Here is a 23488-nt window from a genome sequence, read left to right on the forward strand (position 1 = left end):
AGGGCTGGGTCCCCGTTTGGAAGTGGCTGAAAAGTGCCCTAGAGACCCTTCTGAAACAAGGGCGAGGTTCCAGAGGTTCGGTTCCCAGCGAGCCCTCTTCTGCCGGGGGCGGGGGAGGGGTCATCCGCTGCCCCTGCCCCTGGCCTCCTGACCTGAGTCAGAGGCCGCCTCCTGCTGCAGGATCAGGATCAGTGGGTTGGGGGGGCAGCGCCTTCTCCAGTGGGGCCACCAGGTGACACTTGCATTTATTTACGGCGCATCTATCGTGTGCCGTGCAGGGATGGCGTGTCCACACCCGCAGCCAACTCCCGCCTTCTCCACGGGACCAGGAGTGGGGAAAGGTGGGGATCCCCCGGACTCCGACGTCTTGACCCCCCACCCCGCACCCAACCTCGAACTCCGAGGACGGCAGGCTGCGTCTGCGACCTCCGCATTGCAAAAGGAGTTGGTGGGATGGGCCCAGGGAGCGCGAGGAGGCGGGGCCAGGTTCTTTGGGAGGGGAGTCAAAGGGCGGGGTAGGATAGAAGGGGCGCGGCCCAGAGCCTCGGGCGGGGCCAGGTCGAAGGGGCGGGGCCGGGAGGACGGGGCGGGGCACGGGGCCGGGGCGGGGCCAGGCAGAAGGGGCGGGCACAGCTCCGGGCGGGACCTGGCTCCTGGCTACCCGCCGGGAGGGCGGGAGCCTGGCGGCCCAGCCGGGAGCCGCTGCCGGGACGCAGGACCCGCGGGCTGGGAGCAGAGCCTCGGCAGGTAAGGCACGGCAGCGGGGCGCGGACGGGCGGGGCGCGATCGAGTCTTCCGGGCTGGCCGGAGTCCCCGGGGCCGGGGTCATCTACGTAGGGCGGGCGGGGGGCGGTCAGCTCCAGCTCGCGCCAGGCCTGGCGGCGCCACTGCCCGAGGAAGCGCACGGGCTCGAGGGTGCGCGGGGTGCACCCTGGAGGCCTAGGGGCGGGGGCGAAGGCGTCGCGTCTGTCCCGCGTCCCCCTCGTCCCTCTGGCCTCCGCTTTCCCAGGCCCCTGGGGCTCGCAGACCGCCGCAGGCCCGCATTACACGACCCACACATCCCGGCCTCCGAAGGCCCCGGGCGGGGAATTTGCTTCCACCTCCTCCCGGTAATCCAAACTTTCCTTCCCTCAAGCCGCGCAACGAAGGGTGGAGAAAAGCTGCCTGTTGGAGCTGACTCACACTGAAGTGTGAGTGACTGATAGCCCAGTGGCTCTGGGGGTGTCTGCGACTCTTATTCTGGGGGACAGCGAGTGTCAGAGAGTTGGGGGTCAGGGACAGCTGTCCTTCCACATGTGGGCCGGCCCCTCCCAGCAGCCCGGCTCTTTCCTGCTGCTCTGGGCCTCCGCTTCCCCTGGTGAAGTGCAGACAGTGTTCCCACTGGGAGTGTTGAGGGGGCCTGAGCCCCGCTGCAGAGCCTGGAGCTCACTCCCCCTGCCGCCCCGCTGCACCCTGAGCGCCTCACATCCTCTCTCTGTGCCGCGGTTTGCCCATCTGTCAACACTGATGACGTCCGTGCCTGCTGGTCAGGTCATGCGGAGTAAAGGGCCCCTCCAAGTGACCCTGGCCTGGGGCGGGGTTCCGTGTGGGACCCCTGGGATTGCCGAGTCGAGGACACGCATGTGCTCTTGCTGACGAGGCAGGTAACCAGGCCCTAGCACAGAGGGGCTCAGGAAACGTTACTTGCCGTGATGATGATGTGTAGAATTTTTTCACGACAGTTTGACAGCCAAGGGAGCATGGCAAGTCCTGGAGTCAGCGCAGATTTCCAGGTTTAAGTCTAGCCCAGCATTGACTTCAGTGTAACCCTGGGTCGGCCCTCTGCCCTCTCTGGCCCAGGCTCTGCGAGACCAGAGGAGGGGGCTGGGCTCCATTATCTCCTGGCTCTCCTCCCACTGTGTCCGATATCCAGGGCACCCACGCAGAGGGCCCTCTGGGAGTCAGGGCTCCACTCCAGGTAGACCAGGAGGCCAGGATGGGGGCTCCAAGGTGAGAATTCTGTCAAATTCCCCCTCCCTCCCCAGCCCCCCCCCCCCAGCCACCACTCCATTACTTGGCTCTGTTCCCCGTGTTGGGGCACACCCTGGCCAGAGGCAGCAGGCAGAAGGACAGATGGGTAGATGGCCCAGGCTAGTCCCTGTTGGCCATCAGGAAAGAGGGGTGCTGACAGAGGGCCTGGCCTTTCTGGAGAGTCCCTCAGGCCTGCAGAGTCAGGGAGGAGCCCAACAAGGAGGCCAGCCTGGGAGAGATAGGAGGGTGGGCGGCTCCAAACCTCCCTTGGCCCTTCCTGTTCACATGGACAGAGGAAAGTGAGATGCTGAGTCAGCCACCACCATCCCTCCCCTTCCATGGTTGCCTGCAAGCTTGCAGGCCTACATGGGGGAAGCCTGAGGGAGCACAGAGAGACACACAGAGTGGCTGGGTCCTGGCTTTGAATCCGGCTGCCACCATTTACTAGCTGTGTGATCTTGGCCAGGGGGCTTCACACTGCTGAGCCTCAGTTTCCTCATCTGTAAAATGGGGGTAGTGAACCACTTTCTGCCTTATAGGTGGTTTTGAATGTCCAGGGGCTGGTGGTGGCACATGATTGGTGTTCAGTAACTGTGAGCCACTGGGGGTGATTTCCCTGGCCCTCAGGGCTGGAGAGCAGGGATAGCTGGGCCACCTCTGCTTAGCAGTGGGGGTGGGACTGGGCCTGGAGAGATCTGGGGCAAAGGGCAGGCTCCTAGGTCCCTGCCCGCTTGGGTCTCATGGCAAAGGCTAGAGTGTCTTAGGAGTGGCCATGCTCAGGGAACCACCTGGGTCCTCCTGGTTTCTGTCCTTGAAGCTCTATCATGGGACACCAAGGGTCAGTGACTGGCAGGCCCCACTCTCCCCTCATTGGCTGGCTAATAGATGGCCTCAGTAAGGCCTGGGCATGCACATATGTGGTTCTCTAATAATCCCAGGTAGCATGGTCAGCAGTCGGCAGCCTGGCTGAGGGAGGTGGGCGGCAGGTGGCCAGTGAAAGTAGGGTTTGCAATCAGAAGGAGGGCTGTCTGAGCCAGGCGGACAACCATGAAGGTAGGAAGAGACTGAGCCAGAGGCTGGCAGCGGGGAGAGTGGCAGACCAGTTTGACCAGAGTGGCCTGGTGTGCACCGGATGTGGTGAGAGTGTGGATGGGGGCATGGATGAAAGTGCACAGGGGCCTAGGCAGGGAGAGGGGGCTGTCAGGACGCTGGAATCTTACCCACAGGTAGGTGGCCTGTCTCCAAAAGGCCTCTGGATCTCTCCAGTGGCCCTGACCAGTCATCCAAGGGCTGGGGACAGTCCCACATGTGGGCCACTTAAGTCCCAGAGGTGGGGAGGGGGAGCATTCTGGGCTCTTTGTAGCCTCAGGCAGGCAGGCTCAGCAGCGCCCACCTCCTGGTCCTTGCCTGCTGGCCTCCGGGAAGGGGGAAGGGTGTGGGCTCGGTAGCTGAGGCGGGGGCCTGGGGAGGTCGGCCGGGCCTGAGGGGTTGGCAGGGCACTCTCGTGGTGCCTCCTTACCACCCCTGGGCCTAGGCACCGGAGGGCAGCCAGGATGATGCCGAGAGAAATGGAGCTGCCTCTCAGCCACGGCCAGGAGACCTGAGCCTCCTTAGTGATACAAGCCCCTGGCTCTGGGCCACACTGAAGGATTTGGGCTCGGGAGCCAGGTTCCTGAGCTGCCCTTGAACTCCAGGCGCCATCCCAGTGAAGTGCGAAACAAGGCTGGGCCCTCATCAGGGAGAGGGCCTCACGGTGCTTGAGGTCCCCCCACTGCCCAGCTTCTCCCTGGGCAGCAGAACTTCTGAGGTTCCAGCTTTTTTTTTTTTTTGCGGTACGCGGGCCTCTCACTGTTGTGGTCTCTCCCGTTGCGGAGCACAGGCTCCGGACGCGCAGGCTCAGCGGCCATGGCTCACGGGCCCAGCCGCTCCGCGGCATGTGGGATCTTCCCAGACCGGGGCACGAACCCGTGTCCCCTGCATCAGCAGGCGGACTCTCAACCACTGCGCCATCAGGGAAGCCCTGAGGTTCCAGCTTTGGGGCCACCTGCAGTTTAGCCCCTGCCCGTCCCCGTCCCAGGTCATGAACCATGCTGGAACTTGCTGGCAGGACTGGGCTTCTTTCACCCAGTCTCCAGGTCCAGAGGCGACTGATCCTTGGCCCCCGTGGGCTAGGCACAGCGGGTCCCAGTCACTGATCCTTGCCTGCCGGCCTCTGGGAAGGGTGTGGGCTCAGTGGCCGAGACACTGGCTTGGGGAGGTCGGCGGGGCCTGAGGGGTTGGCAGGGCACCCTCCTGGTATCCGTACTCCTTCCCCTGCAGCTGTGCTGCAATTCCGAGAAGTGCTCTCTGCTTCCTTGTGAATCAGATGTTTATTGCATGCTGGCTGCAGTAAACAGGGTAGGGGCAGCCCACTGCCAACCATATTCCAGGCCGCTGGTTGGGGTGTGGGGCGTCTGCCTGCTGGAACCTGCAGAGGCAGGGGAGGTCCCTGTCCCCAGGAGCTGCCAGGCTGACGGGTGAGCGCTCCGAGTTGGCTCCGTGCCTGCTGGGAGGAGGGTGGGCTGCCCCACGGCTGGGGGCTGGGCCGGCCCAGGGAAGGCTTCCCAGGGGCTTCTTGGAGCCAGCACAGCTCCTCCCAGGAAGTAGTCGGGGGCCGCATTCCCAGCACTGGAGCAGCCTGTCCCCTTCAAGTCTCAGTGACTCTCTGGACTTCACGTCCCGCCTTGTGAAATGGGGTTAAAAACAGTTACAACTCATGGTGTCCTCGGAAAAGTTAAATGAGATGCTGCAGAGGAGCCCCCACTGTGGAATCTGGAGCCCTGTCCCAGGCTGGGGCCTCCCTGCCCTTGACCCTGCAGCTCCATTTGGGGGATTTCCTCTAGCCTTGCCCAAGGGGATGTTGTAATCTGGCAACATTGCTCTGTGGCATTAGAGAGCTCTGTGTCCTCATACCCCGGCTGCCCCTGTGGCCCCAGCCCTCACTGCTGGATGCCCCCTGCAAGGTGATGTGGGGTCAGGGGTCGACCTAGGGGCCTGGAATACCAGGGTAGGCCTTGGCTTGACCCCAAAGCCTTGGGAGCCAGGGGCAGCACCCACAGTCCACTTAGGGCCCTGGCTGGGCGCCTGGGCCCGTGCCACCCCACTCCGAGCTCCACTCCTGGGGCAGCTCTCCCTGCCTAGGCCCCTGTGCCCTTCAGAAAGCTGCTGCCCCCAGACCTCTGCTCCTCTCGTTCATGCTGGGTGCCCTGTGTACCAAGCCCAGGGCCAGGCGTGGATAGGGAGCAGCTCAGCCTGTCTGGCCCACCCTGCCACTCTCTCCCTCGGAAGCAGTTTAATAAAAGGCATAAGTGTCTGTCCTGCTTGGTGCTCAGGGACCCTCCCTGGCCCCTGCCCCTGCTTCCCGGAGCTAGGTGCCTTCTACAAGCCCCAGCCCGTTCCCTGGTCACCTTGTGTACCTATCTGCTTCTCCCTGCCCAACCGGGGACTTATGAAGGACAGGGACACAATTGAGTGCCCTTGCCCAGCGGTGCCCATGTGGGTCTGGCCCAGAAGAGGGACGACCCCCTGTAGAGCATCCCAGGAGCTCCCAGAGACCTGAAGCCCGGCGTGTTTACCTCCTGCTTCCACATCAGAGACACAGGTGCCCCGTTATCCTGGAAGGAGTCCGCCGCCCGGCTGGTGATGTTTCCAATCAGATCACAGTGGGTAGTTGTGCTCTGGCCTTGTGTGAACCCCTCCAGGTTTCTATCACGGCCCCAGGCCGTGGGCTGCAGCAGCCACAGCCCTTAATAGTCACCACTGAGGTCACCTGGTCTCAGGGGCCCCAGCAGTGGTTCAGACGGGGAGACAGGCGGGGAGTCTGGGGCGCCCCACCCTAAGTGGAAGCCGTTCCTTTCTCCGTGGCTGTTCTTTCCTAGAGACACATGTTGGGGCCAAGATTGGGGTCAGCCTGAACTCCCCTGACCCACCGGCCACTGCGGAGACCTGGTCTGTGGGTCCCAGAGACCCCGTGCCCCAGATGGGGCCTGGCAAGATTAGATCTGCCACCAGTAGGAGAGTGGTGGGGAAGGAGCCAGAAAAGCGGGCCGGGAGCCCTGCGTGGACAGGTGGGAGGGGGAGGGAGGCCTGCCAGGAAACTCACCTTGTCTCCTGAGGAATGTCCTCCGTAACCCCAGCTGCTTCCTCTCCTCCTATTTAAGGCCAGAAAAGGAAGACCCTTTCTCAAGGGGCAGCTGGCACAGAGCCGCTGGGTCCCCTGATGGCCAGGCAGACACAGTGCTGGGGGCCGGGCCCTGGCAGGCAGGTCAGTGATCAGCTGGTGGGTTTGACCACGGTAGGCAGAGGACGGAGTGACCGCGCCCCCTGCCCTTCAGCACAGGACGAGAGGCGGCTTCCCATTGCCATCGCCATCTGGCCCGAGACCTCTAGGAGCGCAGGGTGGCCGTCGGGTGCTGGGCGGGATCCATGGTGGTGCCCGGCTGTGAGCTGGATGCACGAGAGGGCCTCAGAGCCCCCAGGGTCAGCGCCAGGCCACTACAGCCTCCCTGCTGACCCACCCAGATCTGGGCGGGGCCGAAGGCACTTGGGGATAGAGCCTCAGCCTCCCACAGGAGGTATCACCACCACGTACCCCTACAGCCCCCACCTCGGGAGCTTGTCGATGCTGTGCTGCAGCCCCACTAAGCAGCCGGACCCTACGAAGTCCTCCCCCAAACCCCCACCTCCTGACTTCTCTGGAAGCTCACCCAGGGGGAAGGATATGCTGCTCCAGGGGACCCCACCCTGGCACTTTGCTGCACCAGGGCTGGGGCCCCCAGTGCCGGCTCCTTGCCACACAGGGGAGCTGCTCAGGGGTGGGCCACGGGGGCAGGAGACTCTGGAATCACTTCCCTTCGGGGCCTCACCAGGACCCAGCCTAATTTGGTTCCAGACCTTGGGCTGCAGCTGCCAGAGGAGGCCGATGCCGGGTCCTTCTGTCAGAGGAGGTGTGCCGGGCCTGAGGGTGGGGTAAGGGGGAGCCCCAGGCTGCGCTCAGGGCCCGGGTTCTGGCCCAGCTGGGCCTCAGCGCCGGTGGCCCTGGTGTCCACTTGTTATAAAATGGAGTGAGGCATGGAGCCCATCCCTGAGTTGCCCAGACATCCTAGGGTTCCTGGGCACCAGCCTTGGAAGGTTTGCCACCTGGGACGGGAGCTCTCTGAGATCAGCCTTCCGTTCTCTCGAGAATGTGACTAGGAGGGTGAAGTTCTGTGGTCAGTGGTGGCCGTGCCTGCTCTGGGGCAGGAAGTCGCGGGGGAAGGAAGAGCGTTGAGAACGAGATCCCCCGCACACACGCAGGACCTAGGAGGCCCCAAGCCCAAGGTTCCTGCCAGCCGGGCACCAACAGGAAGTTGTTCCAGAGTGAGGCCTTGGGAAGCAGGAGGGGATGGCCCCACCCCAGTGGCCTCCGTGTTGATGCCCCTGCCGCCTGGAGGACCCGCGGGGGCCCCCCCCACAGGCAGCCCCAGGCCCAGCCCTGCAGAGGCAGCAGGCATCTTCTCGCCCTGAAGGGGGGCGGCCCCCAAGAATGGTGTAGGAGGTGCCATTTGGGGTAGGGCCTTCTTGGGTTGGAAGCAGGAAGGGGGCAGGAGGGGCCAGGCTGAGAGGTCAGGCATGGGAGGGTTTTTTTATAAGTTTACTTATTTATAAATTTTTAAATTTATTCTGGGCTGCATTGGGTCTCCGTTGCTGTGCACGAGGGTTTCTCTAGTTGTGGCGAGCGGGGGCTACTCTTTGTTGCAGTGCGGGGGCTTATTGCGGTGGCTTCTCTTGCCACCGGAGCACGGGCTCTAGGTGCACAGCTTTCAGTAGTTGTGAGACGTGGGCTCAGTAGTTGTGGCTTGCGGGCTCAGTAGTTGTGGCTCGCGGGCTCTAGAGCGCAGGCTCAGTAGTTGTGGCGTGTGGGCTCAGTAGTGGTGGCTCACGGGCTCTAGAGCGCAGGCTCAGTCAGTAGTTGTGGCACACGGGCTTAGCTGCTCTGCGGCATGTGGGATCTTCCTGAACCAGGGCTCGAACCCGTGTCCCCTGCATTGGCAGGAGGATTCTTAACCACTGTGCCTCCAGGGAAGCCCCCGTGGGAGGGTTTTGAGCAGGGGCTGGTTTGTGGTTTGAAAGCTCACTCTGGGGTCTTAAGACTGCCTTCTGCCCCCCACCGCACATACCGCACCGCAGCAGGGGCTGTAGGAGCTTGGGCAAAAGCAGGTGAATTGGACCTGCAGGAGGGCTAGGTGTGCCGTGGGCGCAGGGGTTCAGCTGACCAGGGTGGAGTCAGTGACTCTCGCTGAGGGGCCGCCAGGGCCGGGGGAAGGCAGACGTCGGGTAGCACCCGGCTCTGGTCGTACTGCCTCTGCCCTCCGTCCCCCGCACACCCAGTCCTCATTGCTGGCTTTTCTGGCGAGAGTGGTGTGACCCCATGGCTGTCTCCCTGGGGAGGGGAGGGTGTCCCTATAGCACCACCGAGCCGTGCCCCTCCCCCCCCCGGTGCAGGCGTCCCCCACCCGGTGGCAGGTCCCCAGCCAGGAGGAGGCCTTAAGGGCTGGCACTCGGGAGCTTGACCCCTGGCTCTGCTGACCGTCAGAAGCCACCTTGCCTCTGGGAGGCTTAGTTAGGCTGAGGGTTAGATGAGAGCGTTTGCCTTGTCCACAGGGGCCCCGCGGGCGCTTTGCCTGTGGGATCTGGGGACGCTTTCTAAGGCTGCTGTGCCAGTGGAAGGGGTGGGCCTGGAGGAAGGGAGCGGAGGGATGGGCCTCAGCAGGGGCCCTCTCCTCCAGCCCTGCACTGGGCTCTGAGGTCCCTGAGGGCACCACTCCCCAGCCTGACTGTGGGGCATCAGGGTGTCCCGGGGTGACCTCAGTTTGCAGGGTGGGGACAGCACGAGGCGGTCAGGGAAGGCGGTCAGGGAAGGCGTGCGAGCTGTCCGTCATCGTGGCTGAGCACCAACGGGGTGACGGCCTTGAACCTGAGACTGAGCCCAGTTGCCTTTGAGAGTTGCCTCCCAGCTGTGGCTGGGACAGCGGCTCAGAGAGAGGGGCCGGGGCGCAGCATCCTGCAGGACCACCGGCCTTGGGAGGATGGCAGCGTGGCTGGATGGAGACAGCCCTCCCCCACCCCCTCCTGTCCCCTGTCCTGTCTGTCAAGGCTGCCCAAGAGGGGCAGGAGAGCTGGGGCTGGGCCCCTTTCCCGCCATCCTGGGCCCACCGCCAGACCCTTCTCCTCACTGGGCCTCTGAACAATGGGGCAGTGTGAGGGTGCCTGGGAACAGTCAGGCCAGCCAGGCCCCCTGTGGGCCCAGCTGAGGGGCTCGGAGGGGAGCCAGGGCTGTGAGTCATCCATCCAGCGCCCGGCCCAGGGCTCCCAGGCTGAGGAGGAACAGCGTTCTCGGGTCCCCACACCGCATGGGGAGCCGGCTTGCTCCTCCTTCCATCTTTTGCCCCCCCGCCCAAGTCCGTGCCTCTTCCCGTGGCCTCTCTCTGGCTCCCTCCCTTCTGGGTGTGTCTCTGTCCCCCTGCCTCTGTCCAGCCAGAGACCCAGGCCTGGGAGTGGCTGCGGCCTGCTCCCCCAGCCCCCATCCACGGCAGCCCGGCGGAGGGGCTGCCCCGTCACAGGGCGCCCCCCCCAAGCCTGCGGGGAACCCCAGGAAGTAGCCAGTGAGAGGGCAAGACCCTCCTGAGGCCAACTTAAAATTGACCGAGGAATAAAAGGTGAGCAAAAGCAGAAACAATGCAATAAAATAAAAAACTCAGGGGCTTCCCTGGTGGCGCAGTGGTAGAGAGTACGCCTGCTGATGCAGGGGACACGGGTTCGTGCCCTGGTCCGGGAAGATCCCACATGCCGTGGAGCGGCTGGGCCTGTGAGCCATGGCCGCTGAGCCTGCGCGTCCGGAGCCTGTGTTCCGCAACGGGAGAGGCCACAACAGTGAGAGGCCCGTGTACCGCAAAAAAAAATTAATTAAAAAAATATATATATATAAAAATAGAAAACTCAGAGAGTGAAGGTTAATCTACAGCGTCAAAGAAAAAAATGTTTGAAAACAGCCTAAAAATATTAACATTAGGGGGACTTCCCTGGTGGTTCAGTGGTTAAGACTCTGCGCTTCCACCGCAGGGGGTGCGGGGTTCACTCCCTGGTCCGGGAGCTAAGATCCTGCAGGCCGTGCGGCCAAGAAAAAAAATGAACATTAGTGATAAAAGGATAAAAATAAACGGATTAAAACTGAAGAGACACCAAACCCTAAATTGCTGAAGTGAGAAGAAGGAAGGAAGGGACCTTGTGGTATGGACTTGGACTTGACGGGCTCCAGCCTGTGGCAGGGTGGGCAGGAGACCAAAATACTGCTGGACAATTGGTGAACCAGGTTCCTAGGTGAGTGAGTGGTCCAGGGACCCCCAGAGGTATATGGAGCAGCTGAGATGCGGGGCCACACCTCATGCCCCTGGGTCCTGATGCCCTTTGTCCTGTCCTGACCCGGGAGCCCTGACTTGGTGAAATGCTGTAAGGTACTCAGGAATTTTCTGGTTCCTGTGGTCTGAGGGAGGCCACCATGGCACGAAAGATCCTAAAGAGATGAGTAAAAGAACAGATGCTACTGGTGTCAAGGTCAGTGCCCCTGGTGGCCTACGCTGGGACGCCCCAGCTGGTGGTTGCCAGTGTGGAGGGCTCGTACAGCTGCCCTGGCCTGGCACCGGCGGACAGCAAGTGTCCCTGCAGCGTGCCTGTCAGGGCCAGCCTCTGGCCTCCACCCTCGGCTCCTGCAAGGAGCAGTGGGGCCAGGTCTCTCTGGATACCTCCTCTCTCCCCAACCCCAGGCCCTTTGCACAAGCTCTTTGCTACTCAAGACACTTTCCGTGTAACCTTCTTGCTTGGCTATGGCGTGCGGACGCTGCCTGATGTGTCACCCCATCTGGGTGGAAGCGTTGTCACAAGCATGTGAGTCAGAGGTGGCTGCCTCCCCAGCAGATCGGGAGCCCAGCTTGGATCCGGGGGTGAAGGGTGCGGCGTTTGCTGACAGGTGGCGATGCCCTGATGGCCTCCCTCTGTCCCAGCACCGGGGACAGCGGTGAACAGGGCTCAGGGTGGGGGCTTGTGGCCGGGACAGTCTCCTGACGAGCTCCCCCTGGGCTCCGGAGATACGTGTGAAACAGAAGCAGACTCTGAATTCACGAGGACAGGCTGGCATGTGCCGCATCCCCAGCCCCGTGTGCCCCAGCCTTCTGGCCGGAGCCTGGAGCCCTCCTCTGGGCTGCTGGGTTCTCTGCCGGGTGGGAGCTGGCATCCTTCCTGACAGTAGGCCCTGGGGCTCCTCCTCATGCCCCTGAGACCCAGGCTTGGTGGGAAGTGTCAGGCTGCATGTGGCGGGTGAAGTGGCCCTGGCTCTGGGCCACATGGGTGGTGCTGGCTGTGTGGCCACTGCTGCAGCCCGCTCAGCCTCAGCTTCCTCATCGGGAGAGCAGGAGACGGGCCGCCGGGGACTGAGTGGGCCATGGGGGCTGACGGCTCGGCACTGGGCGGACATTCCCGGAGGGTGCCCCCGGCCCTGGCGCACTGACTTGGCCCTCCTGTCACGAGAGGTGGACCGTAGACAGGAAAGTACCCCCCAGCCTTTGTGACCCCCCTGCCTTGGCTTCAGCAAGTGGGGACGTGGCCCCACAGGATGTGACATGTACATGTGTCCCCAGGAGGGTCTGGCTGGTGGTAGCCTGTGCTCCTGAGGCCTGGGGCTGCTGTCGGGGCCCAGACCCTCCACTGAGGGCCAGGCTCTGGAGTGCTGAGGGAGGCACGGTGACGTGACCCAAGGAGCACGCACGGTGGCCGCTGGGAAGACGGTGGAGCGGGCTGGGTTTGGGGAAGTCCTGCTGTCTGCGTGTTCCTCGTCTGCCAGGAGTGACCTCAGAGGAGACGGTCTGTCCCCTTCTGGGCGACCTGACAACGGGGCTCTGCAGATTCCAGCCCAGCCACACCCCCTTGGCCCCTGGAGGGTGGGCAGCAGTGTCGGGCAGCCTGGTCTGCCTGGGGCTCAGCCCACCGGGCGCTCGGGGTGTGAGGGTGCGTTGTCCAGGCCCTACACCTGCCTTGCCGGTGCCTGCTGGTCGCTTTGTGGACAAGGACAGTGAGACTGGGAGAGGTCAAGCGCCTGGCCGAGGTCACTCCCGGGGTGTGCAGGCCTTGCTCGTGGGTGGCAGAGCCCCCGCACTAGGCATTGTCACTGCAGCCAGAGGCCCCCCCAGGGACAGAGCAGTGGGGGTCTTAGGGAGAGATGAACAGTTTCATTCAGTGAACGAGCTCCGTGATGGGACCCCATGTGGAGTCGGGAGTGTCCAGCTAAGGAGGTGGGATCTGTTCATGCTGCGGGAGGTGCCCAGGGCAGCTTCATGCTGGGGACACTGCAGGGGACAGACACAAGGAGTGGCTGTCATGTCACCCCCCATCGAGCTGTATCGAAGAAGGGTCAGAAAGTCAACAGACAGGCTGAAAATGCCGCAGTCAGTGTGGCCCTGCACGTGGGCGGAGCCTACGCAGGAGAAGGGCAGGGGCTGTGTGTGCAGGTAGTGGGTCTGGACATGGGGCGGAGGTGGCAGGGGTGGGACCAAGGGGAAGGGAGATGTCGCTCCAGGCTGAGCACAGCACTGGGCAAAGGTATCCGTCACCTTCAGGTGGAATTTTCAACCCTGCAAGCCTGGCTCAGATGGGGCCAGTGGTGAGCGAGGAGGCGGGAATACTCGGGGCTCCAGACCCACGGGGGCAGGATAGGAAGGTGTCGCCTGGCTTTGTGCAGGGGAGGTTCAGGAGAGCGCTCTCCCTTCCTGACGCGACGGTGATGACGGCGTGGCCCACGGAATCCCTGGAGTCACCCTGACCCCCAGCCATGCCCGGTGGCCCTCAGGACAGCCCCGCACAGGAGCTGTGGGCCTCAAGGTTAGGACTGAGCCCATCCTGTCCCCAAGGAAGCCTGAGCCATCACCACCGCGCCGTCCTGCCTAGCGAGGTCCCATGGTGGAGCAGCCCCGTCCTGGCGGGCGGGGCTGGGAACCTGTGGTGCCTGCTGGCTGTGATGCGCAGCAGTGAGCCTCCGCGGGCAGGCGAGGGGCCAGGAACACGGGGGCGGACCTGGCCCACACGTCAGCACTCTGGAGAGCTTTTTCCTCAAGCAATTAAAAAGTGGAAACTTGTCAGTGTCATGATGAACTGAAGTGTGAATCCTGAAACGCCTCTGCTGGCTTGTGGTTTGAGACAAGAGAGTGACGATGCTAACCTATGCTTCCCCCGGACCGACCTCTGCCCACCATGGCCATATCCAAGGACAGGGACCCTGGGCCTGGAGCCCCTGCCCAGCCATCCTCCCTCCCACCCATGTGCTGCTCCTTCCTGGCCAGGCCCCGAGCTCCCTCCTCCCCAGGGCTCTGCTGAGTGTGTCCCGCACCTGGTGTGCGGTGCGCAGCAGCCCCGACTCTTTGAGGGGCCCCAGCTCTGCTCCCCAGGCTAATCCAGCCCTCGACCCCAGCCCTTGAGAGATGCTGCTCAGTTTGGGAATGTTTGCTAGAGGCAGAGACGCCAGGCCTGGAGAGGAGGGCCCCAACTTGCTACGGGGCGGGGTGGGGGGCATCCAGGGATACGTGGGCTCTACGAGTCCTCTATGGGGACAGAGCTCGAGGGCCGAGGGCCCCAGAGTAGAAACCCCATTTGGCCACCACCCTCTGAAGCCCAGGCTCCATGTGGGCAGCTGTGCATGTGGGCCTCTTTCTGCACTTCCCCTAATTCCCTTTGCCGCCGACACGGGAGTGGCTGGACTGCCTCTCGCCTCCACCCTGGGTAGCCCTGAGAAGCCCCTGGGGGCCTCCTAGACCCCAGCACACTGCTGTCTTCGGGGGATGCTGGCCTGTTCTCTGTTTTGCAATGAGCAGACTCCAGTGCTCACCCAGTGCTGGCTGGCGGCTTACCTCACTAGGCGGTGGGGGGGTCCTGGGCCATGGGACTTTGCCACAGCCACTGGGCGTCAGTTCTTGGTGGGGGTCTAATTAGTGCTTCACTCTGGCTCTGAGGGCCAGGCATGTGCTTGCATAGCCACGTCAGGGGTATGGCTGTGTGTGTAGATGTGACGCTGGACCCATCTGTCTACCCATCCATCGGGCTCTTGGCCCCTTCTGTGGGCCAGGCACCGGGCTCCGGGGCTTCAGTGGGACCCAGGCCCATGGGGAGTGCTAGGGATGCAAACACATGTGACACCCTGGTGGGCAAGGCTGTGCCACTGACTTGGAGATTGCAGAGGAGGGGGTGAGGTTCTAGATGGTTCTGTTTTCAGAGGATGAGGGAGCATTTGTTGGAGAGGATATAGTTTCCAGGTGGAGAAGATTGCGCGTACTCAGGGTGGGGCACGGTGGTCCTGTGTGACAGGCCCAGAGTCGAGGGCTCAGGGCAGCAAGCAGGGGCCAGACCCCATACACTCAGCCAGGGAACCAGCCTGGCCTCTGCTTCGTGGTGGAAATGGCTGGACAGAGCCAAGGAAGGGCTGGCCAGGGGTGGGAACCAGGGTCCGGAGGTGGGCCCAGCAAGTCTGGTGGGTGTAGGCTGGGTGTGGCCTCCGACCCCGTGCACGGGAAGGGTGGGAGGTGGTGAGGCTGTGGAAACCCGCTCAGATTTACCCTATCCAGCTGGATGCCTCACACAGAGCGAGCCTCGCCCTGCTGGCACGCCCAGGACTTCAAACTGACTGTGAATTCATCCAGGGGAAGAACTTCATCCAGGGGAAGAACTTCAGCCAGTCCCCGTGTAAAATAGTTTCCCACGCTGCCCTAACAAAGTACCACAAGCTGCGGGCTGAAAAAAACAGCAATTTATTCTCACAGTCCTGGGGCCAGACTCCAAAATCAAGGTGTCAGCAGGGCCACGCTCCCACGGGAGGCTCCAGGGGAGAATCCTTCCTTCCTCCCTTGTCTTCCAGCCTCTAGTGGCTGCCTGCAGCCCTCAGCTTCCTTGGTTTATGGCCACATCACTCCAATCTCTGCTTCTGTCTTCACATCACCTTCTCCTCTGTGTCTTTTCTCTCTCTCTTTCAATTTTTTTTATTTTATAATTTTTTTTTTTTTGCAGTATGCGGGCCTCTCACTGCTGTGGCCTCTCCCGTTGCGGAGCACAGGCTCCGGACGCGCAGGCTCAGCGGCCACGGCTCACGGGCCCAGCCGCTCCGCGGCATGTGGGATCTTCCCGGACTGGGGCACGAACCCGTGTCCCCTGCATCGGCAGGCGGACTGTCAACCACTGCGCCACCAGGGAAGCCCTCTCTTTTTATTTTTAAGTTTAAGGCACACAGCATGATGGTTGATTTGCATATACTGTGAGATGATTCCCACAATAGGGTTGAGCTAACATCCACCTTCTTATACAGAGACAATAAAAAGAAAAGAAAAAAGGGAAAAAAATGTTTCCTTGTGATGAGAACTCTTAGGATTTACTTTCTTTACAACTTTCCTGCACATCATACAGCACTGTTGGCTACAGTCACCGTGTTGCAATTCCACCCCCAGGACCTATTTATTTCATAACTGGAAGCTTGTACCTTTTGACCACCTTCCTGCAATTCCACCCTCCGCCTCTGGTAACCGCAAGTCTGATCTCTTTTTCCGGGTTTTTTTTCCCCCTTCTCTTTTGTCTGTTATAAGGATGCTTGTTGTTGGATTTAGGGCCCATGGTAAGATCCTTAATTACATATGCAAAGATCCTTTTTCCGAATAAGGTCATGGTCATAGTTCCCAGGGTCTAGGACTTGGACATATGTCTCTGGGGGCCCCCACTCAGCCCACTACACTGGGTGGCATGACCAGGACCCTGCCCTCTATGCCACCCGCTCCCTCTGCCCAGCTGGATGGCACCCAGGACCAAATACCCGGGAATCCTTGCAGCCCTGCGCAGGAAGGCAGCTTACAGCACCTGTGCAGAGAGGAGTGAGGCTCAGACAGGGGAAAGGCTGGTGGCCCTGGCCCCGGAGGGTGGGGACTAAGTAGGTGGGTGGCTGTGGGTGGCCTTGGGCCCTTCCTTTGTGAGGGACTGATGCAAAGCGTCTTATTTTGAGAGCTTGAGGTTTTCACACGAATGGAGGTGCCAGCCACCCTTCCCCGGCCCCAGGGCCCTCCCTGAGCCTGGCAGGCCCTCCTTGGCATGAAGGTGACAGGTGGGCACCGGACTGGGCACAGGGCTCTGGGAGACTGCGGGAGACACCGGGCTGGGGTTCTCAGGGACGTGGTTCCAGTCCCCACACCTCTGTTCCCTGACCATTGGCCCGGCCAGTGCCATGCTCTTTGAACCCTAGCATCCCCAGGGTCACCGCAGGTGAGTGGGCTGTGAGCATCAGGGTGGGGCAGGCTCCATGGCCTGCTGCAGAGGTGGTGGGCATTTGCCTGGGCTTTTGCCTGGCTCCAGGGCAGGCTGAGGACCCCTGGAACCCAGAAGGCTCTCCCTTCCACTTTTTCAGGCCGACTCTTGGCCCCTGCCCCGCCGCTGTCTAGTCCCACCCCCCCTGCTAAGTGTGCTGCGTCCGGCATGGTGGGTGGTCCGCAAGCCTGGAACTTAGAGGCAGCGCCCTGGGAGCTGGGGGAGGAGCTGCAAGTTGGGGAGGGTTGGGTGGAAGACCAGAGCTGCTGAGGGCAGGGGCCCCAGCCCCACACATCTTGCTGCTTGGGGGCTGGTTATTCTCAGCACAGTGTGAAAGGTCGTGGAGCTCCCACTATTGAAGGAGGGACCCTGAATGTCCTCTGTTTGAGGAATGTGAATCGCTGCGTTATTTGTTGCAGGGATGAAATGCTGCCTCGGGAGATGGGAGGGCACAGGGAGGAACAGAGGCCTGGAGTGGCGGGGCCTTCAGAGGTCGCAAAGCAACCCGGGGAATCCTGACCTCAGACTCCCAGAGGGAGTAGGGCTGGGGAAGGAGTCGACGCAGGTCTGACTTCCACGGAGACCCCTGTTCCTCTGCTCGGGCGTGACTGCCCCTAGGCCTCTTAGTGCTGAGCCGGGGCTCCAGCGGGTGTGGCCCTCTGCCTACTCTGCCTCTGCTGTGGATAGTACTTGGTGGCCCTCCTGGGGCAGGGGCAAGGGGAGGCTGTGGCTCCTAGACCCCAGGCCTCCTGATCCATCCTTCTGTCTCTCCAGTGAGGGATGGGATGTCCCAGTGAGAGCCTGGCGGCCTCCCGTTTCAGGCAGTTCTCATCTGCAGGCCTGTGCCCACACCCTCCCCCTCCCCCGCTGCCGCCCGCCCCCCCAGCCTCCCCCTGGCTGCCCGGACTTTGACTTCCTCAGGCCACCCCTGCCCCAGCAGACTCCTTCTCAGTCAAACCTGGCCCCTCGTCTGGAGGCCTCCCCTGATCCAGTGCCTGCTGGGCACCTCCTCTGGACTTCACGGCCCCTTGAAGCCCCTGCCCCGTCCCAGAACTGCTCCACTGGCTTGTCCTGGCTGCCCAAGCCCCAGGGGCTCCTAACCTGCTATTTTATCTCAACCCTCAGCACTGATGAAGAAACTAAGGCTCAGAGAGGCTAAGTCAGTAGCTTGAGGCCCACAGTTGGCAGAGGATAGAGGTGGGCGGGATGCCCAGCTGAGTCTGACTGGGAGCCCTCTCCCCACTCTGGGCAGGCTGCGAAGGGGAAGGGCAGGGGGCCCCACTGAACCTCCCCATTGCCACCACCCGTCCATCTGTTGTGGTCAGCTTTCTCCTGAAGGCATGGCCTGCCCACTGCCACCGAGGGCACTGAGGCTGCGGAGGCCAGGGTCCCGCCCTGAGGACAGCTCGTACACAACAGCCCCATCCTCCAGGAGATAGCAGGTAGTCTCACACCCCAGACTGGCCCCCGGGTGGTGCGGGGACCTTGGCAGGGGTCTGGGGCTGTGCACACATTGGGAGATGGAGGCCCCCCAGCCAGGGCCGGCCTCCCTCAGGCCCCGACACACAGGGATGCAGGCTGACTAGGCGCTGGCCCAGCTGGCTGTGGGGCTATGCCCTGGTAAACCTGGCGGGCAGGACGAGGCCTTTGCAACGCCCGTAGTCTGCGGCCTGTGTCACGGTCAAATCCTGCCGTGGCGTGGCCCCAAAGCACTCCTTCCTCCAGCTGGTCTTGTCCTCCCTGGGCGAGGTGTGACCTTGAGACCCAAGCTCGGGGGAGGAGAGGCAGGGGGCCTGGGGGCTCAGCACCGAGCAGCCTGGGCTTGAATCCCTGCTCCCAGCTTCCTGGCTGTGGACCCGGGCGGGGGAGGAAGCCCGGCTTGGTGGGGCAGAGCAGGCTTGGGAGGGACCCGGTCAGGGACCAGGGAGTGACAGGACTGTGCTTTGCCACTGGGGCTGTAAGTGCTTTCTAGCCAGCCAGGTGTTCACAGAGGCAGCAGAGAGTGGCGATCACTGCTCTGTCACAGCAGCTGTGTCACAGAGGCTGTGCCTGGCATGGGGGGATGGGGTGGGGCAGAAGGCTTGGGGGACGGAGGGAAGGTGACGGGCCGACGCCTGGGCCCAGGCTCGGAACCCATCCCTTGGTCCCTTGGTGTCAAAGGGCAGAGAGGTGGCCACCTTGAAACGCAGAAGGCTCTGGTGCCAGAGGCACAGCTGCGCCGTGTAGCCTCGGAAGGCAGAACTGGGCAGCGGCGCCCGTGGTGGTGGTGGGAGCACGCCCGGGTAGTAGTGAGCTCCCCGTGTGGGGCATAAGCACCGACTTCTTGTGTGGCTGTCCCTGGGGTCAGGGAGGCCAGGCCTGGCGCCCTGGGCTTTGGGGCTTCAGCGATTTGCTGGGAAGAAGTCAAACGTACGGAGGTGGCCCTGGGGGGGACCGGCAGGGAGCTGCCTCCCGGGGGCATAGCTGGCCTCATCCCGGGGCCTGGCGAGCTGTGGTCTCTGGCCACAGTGAGCGTGGCCCAAAGCCAGCAGGCCACACGGCACTGACTGGGCACAGCGCTGGGCCTCAGGACCTCAAAGGGTGGAAGGCAGGAAGTTCTGGCTACCCGGGGCTGCCCAGGGGCCCGGCAACAGGAAGCCCTGGGCGGGGAGGAAGCCCTGGAGGCCACGGGCCCCAGATGCAGCAGGCGGCTGTCAGCAGGAGGCTCCGCGGGCGTAGCCGGCCCAGCACTCTGGGCTGCGCGGGGCACCGCGCCTGCCTAGGGGAGGCCGGCTGAAGCCCCGCCTCGTGGCCCCTGAGCCACATGGCCTTCCTGGGCCCCAGGACACCTGCCCCCAAGCCGTCGCCAGGCAGGAAGACAGTCATGTGCTGGGTCAGTGCCACCAGGTCAGCAGGGCGGTCCTGGGGCTGGGGGGCTCGGGAGGTGGTGCCGGCCCAGCACCTGTAGAGCCGCTCAGGGAGTCCCCGTGACGAGTCAGAACCCCCCTCAACGGGGCCCGCGGTGGGGCGCACAGGACGCTGGCCCTGGGCCGCGGAGAGGAGAGCCCTCAGCTGGACGGGGCAAGTGGGAGCCCAGAGAGGACAACCCCGCCCCCTGGTCATGTGCTGCCCTGCCTGGGTGGCCTTGGCGTTTGGGTCCTGGGTGCACACATTGTGTGTGTGCGTGTGTGAGTGTGATGATGTGTCAGCGTGACCGTGCCTGCACTGCGGGGACACGGAGAGCTGTGTGAGCTCCCACTGCCTGCCTGCCCTGGGAGCGCAGTGCTGGGGGGCCTGGCAGGGAGCCGAAGAGCCTCAGGGTCTCAGGGACCCCAGCCCAGGTCGTGCCTCCCTCCCTCCCTCTGGCATGGCTCGTCACTGGCCTTCACTGGAGATTTTTGGTTTTCATTCTTTTATGGAGAAAGATTCTGGGAAGAGGAAGGGGGAGGAGAAACTGAAAGGAGAGACGGAACCAAGAGGCGCTGCGGCCCCGCCCCTCCAGCGCCACCTAGCGCCCGCTCTGTGCCGGGCGGGACAGGCTGAGCGCTCCACTCTTCACTGGCTGTGTGACTTCTGAGTTATTCAGCTTCTCCGAGCCTTGGTGTGTTCATCAGTGTCGTGGGGGTGACACAGGTTCACACGTCAGGGGGTGTTAGGATGGTGACGTGGGGTGGTCCTCGAGAAGCACAGAGTCTGGTCCCCACGGTGAGTGCCCGGTGCGCTCCATGCGAGTTGACGACTTGCTGAGCTTGTTCATTACTGTCCTAGTCTGTGAGATGGAGGTAAAGCAACGCCTGTGGGGTTTAATGAGCTGTCGAGTCAGACTTGGCTCTGCACCAGTGCAGGGCTGCGGGGTAGTGATGATTACTCTGACTTGTGCCCAAGCTGCCTGCCCAGGGCACTGGGGCCACCCATGAAAGGTCCTGCTAGCCCCTGGAGGCTGTGTGTGTGTGTGTGTGTGTGTGTGTGTGTGTGTGTGTGAATATACACGTGAGTCAGTGTGTGTGTATGAGTACATTTGAGTGCAAGCAGGCATGTGTGAAAATGAGTGCATGTATAAGAATGAATGTGAGCGTGTACATGTGCGATGAGTGTGTGCATACGTATGCGTGTGAGCCTGTGTGAGCGAGTACATGTGTATGTGCGAGTGCATGTGTGTACGTGTGCACGTATGATTATATGCAGGTGGGTATGTGAGAGTGTGTCTTCGGGCGTGAGTGTATAAGCGTGCATGCAGGCCTGTGACGAATGAGTGTGTGCATAGGTGTGAGTGAGTGCACTGGGGGACCTGGTCTCTTCTCCCTCGGGGCTGGGACCCCCCAGACCCTCCTCACCCTGCAGCTCCCACACATGGGCGGCCTGGTCACCACTGACGGAACCCCGACCCTGTGGTCCCACGAGGTGCCAGCTCCCTCACCACAGCCGAGACCGCACCTGCGGGTGCAGGAGAGGAGAGCCGAGGGAACCCTGCCCTCCAGCGCCTTCCTCATGCACCTTCCAGGCAACCTGGTGCACAGGCTCACACCGGTACACACGCGTGTGCACACACAGAACCTTCTGCCTTCGGGCCGTGCGGCTCATACACACATCCTGTCTGGGTGCACCGTGTGTGACAATGACCGAGTGTGCGGAGCCACGGCTCCTGTGTGGGCCTGTGCAGGGGATGTGACCACACGCCCCAGAGGCTCGCAGCTCCAAGGCAGATGGAAGCCACAGAGCTGCGCTTCCTGGAGACCAACGGAGCTGTCTCTCTCTGTGGGAAAGAGCAGCTTTCTCTGGCCTGTTCTGCCCTCACCCCTACAGCCTCGGGCCTTGGGTCACACAGACCAATCGCAGCTGGGAGAGAAGGTGGGGGTGGGCACGGAGCAGAGACTGGGGAGCGTGCCTAGCACTGTGTTCCTGGGCAGGTCCCAACCCAGCTCACCCAGTGGTGCAGGGCAGGGCCGGGCGGCCAGAGGATATCCGGCCATCAGGATGAGCTTCCCCTTCGATGGTCCATTTTCTGGAGAAGGGCGGTGGATGTCTGTTCCTGAAGCAGGGACATTCCCAGGGGAGGTGAAGGTGGAACACGACCAGGCCTGCTACAACCCACCTTCCCCATCCAAGGTCAGCCCGTGGACACCCAAGAGCCCGCCTCCTGCCCGCAGAGGGACGGAGGCTAGGTGAGACTGAGCCCCTCACAGGCCTGCACCTGCCTGGCCACCGAGCTGACCAGGGTGGGACCGCGCGCCACCCCGGCTCCTTCCCCATGCTCGCTCAGGTGTGGAGCCAGGACGAGGGGTGGGCCCCATCATCCTCAGCTCTGCCTCTGGCACCCCCTGCCCCACACAGATGCCAGGTCTCCTTACAGATGGGGGAGGAGGCGATGGAGCAGGGTGGGGCTGTTCCAGCTTCCTGCGCCTTCCAGGCAACGTGCAGTCTCCCGCACCCAGCGGGGTCAGCATTCTACACCTCCTTTGGGACTGCCTGGGTGCCCCCTGTGTGCTGGGCCTGAGCTGGTGGGACCACCTGAAAGAAGGGGCACTTGAGTTAACCCTCTTCCATTTTTGGATTGTTCGTTGCTAGTGTAGAGAAATAGGACTGATTTTGGTGTATCCATCTGGTATCCTGCCACCTTGCTGAGCTTGTTTAGCAGTTCTAATCATTCTTTCTTTAGTGGATCCCTTGGATTTTCTAATCATCTCATCTTTGAATAGTTTTACTTTTTCCTTCCCAACCTGCATAGCTTTTTTTTTTTTTTTTTTTTTTGCGGTACGCGGGCCCCTCACCGCTGTGGCCTCTCCCGTTGCGGAGCACAGGCTCCGGACACGCAGGCTTAGCGGCCATGGCTCACGGGCCCAGCCGCTCCGCGGCATGTGGGATCTTCCCAAACCGGAGCACGAACCCGCGTCCCCTGCATCGGCAGGCAGACTCTCAACCACTGCGCCAGCAGGGAAGCCCATGCATAGCTTTTATTGCTTCTTCTTGCATAATTGTCCTGACTAGAACCTCTGGTACAATGTTGAATAGAAGTGGCAAGAGCTGATGTCCTTGCCTTGTCCCTGCTTGTAGGGGAAAGCTTTCAGTCACTCACCATTGTTTATGACGTTAGCTCTCGGTTCTTTGTAGATGTCCTTTACCAGGTTGAGGCAGTTCCTCCCACTCCTAGTTGGTTGGGTGTTCTCATTATGAAGGATTGTCAAATTTTGTCAAATGCTTTTTCTGCATCTGTCAGCATAAGCATGTTCTTTTTTTTTTTGTTTATTAGATTGACATAATGTATTACCTGCTTTGAGTTTTGTTTTTTGGGTTTTTTGTTGTTGTTGTTTTGGCTGTGCCGTGAGGCTTTTGGATCTTCGTTCCCACACCAGGGATTGAACCCAGGCCCTGGCAGTGAAAGCGCTGAGTCCTAACCACTGGACCACCACGCAATTTCCTACATTTTTTGAATTTTGAATGTTAGATCAAACTTGCATTCCTAGAATAAATCCCACGTGGCGTAGAATCCTTTTTATATGATGCTGGATTCAGTTTGCTAGTATTTTGGTGAGGAACTTTACGCCGACATTCATAGGGATATTGGTCTGTAGTTTTCTTTTCTTGCGAGGTCTTTGGTTTTGGTATCAAGGTAACGCCGACCTCTTTTTTTTTTCTTTTTTTGCGGTACGCGGGCCTCTCACTGTTGTGGCCTCTCCCGTTGCGGAGCACAGGCTCCGGACGCACAGGCTCAGCGGCCATGGCTCACGGGCCCAGCCACTCCGCGGCATGTGGGATCTTCCCAGACCGGGGCACGAACCCGTGTCCCCTGGATCAGCAGGCGGACTCTCAACCACTGCGCCACCAGGGAAGCCCACGCCGACCTCTTAGAATGAGTGCCTTGCTCTTCGGTTTGGGGAAGAGTTTGTGAAGGACTGGTGTTCATTTGAACCACCTCTTGAGGGTGAGTTAGTTCAGTTGTAACAGCAGGCAGTGGGAACAGTGTGGACAGAGGCCTGAAGGGGGGAGCGCAGTGGATTTGAGTAACAGGAGCCACGGGCCTGGCTGGTGCAGGCACACACACGGGAGGTGGAGGGCTGGAGGACAGCCCGTGAGAAAGGTCCACAGGGGCTGGATCCAGAAGGGC

General features: G+C 61.9%; 1 protein-coding gene across 5 annotated transcripts in view; it reads left to right on the forward strand.

Annotated features, from left to right (window-relative positions):
• The first annotated feature begins 622 nt into the window (after nt 1-622).
• SH3BP2 (SH3 domain binding protein 2) overlaps nt 623-23488 on the forward strand; it is a 39581-nt gene continuing 16715 nt past the window's right edge. Inside the window, exon 1 of one of the 5 annotated variants that reach the window (XM_033856561.2) lies at nt 623-747. Coding sequence is in view for 2 of the 5 variants with exons in the window: in XM_033856558.2 (XP_033712449.1) it covers nt 19211-19293 (83 nt within the window). In the remaining 3 variants the exon portion in view is untranslated. Of the gene's footprint in view, nt 748-19088; nt 19294-23281; nt 23306-23488 lie in introns of those variants that run through there. The other 4 variants (XM_033856558.2, XM_033856560.2, XM_033856562.2 and 1 more) reach the window with 4 other exon arrangements.

This window comes from Tursiops truncatus, chromosome 5 (assembly GCF_011762595.2).
Source record: "Tursiops truncatus isolate mTurTru1 chromosome 5, mTurTru1.mat.Y, whole genome shotgun sequence".
Classification (NCBI taxonomy): Eukaryota; Metazoa; Chordata; class Mammalia; order Artiodactyla; family Delphinidae; genus Tursiops; species Tursiops truncatus.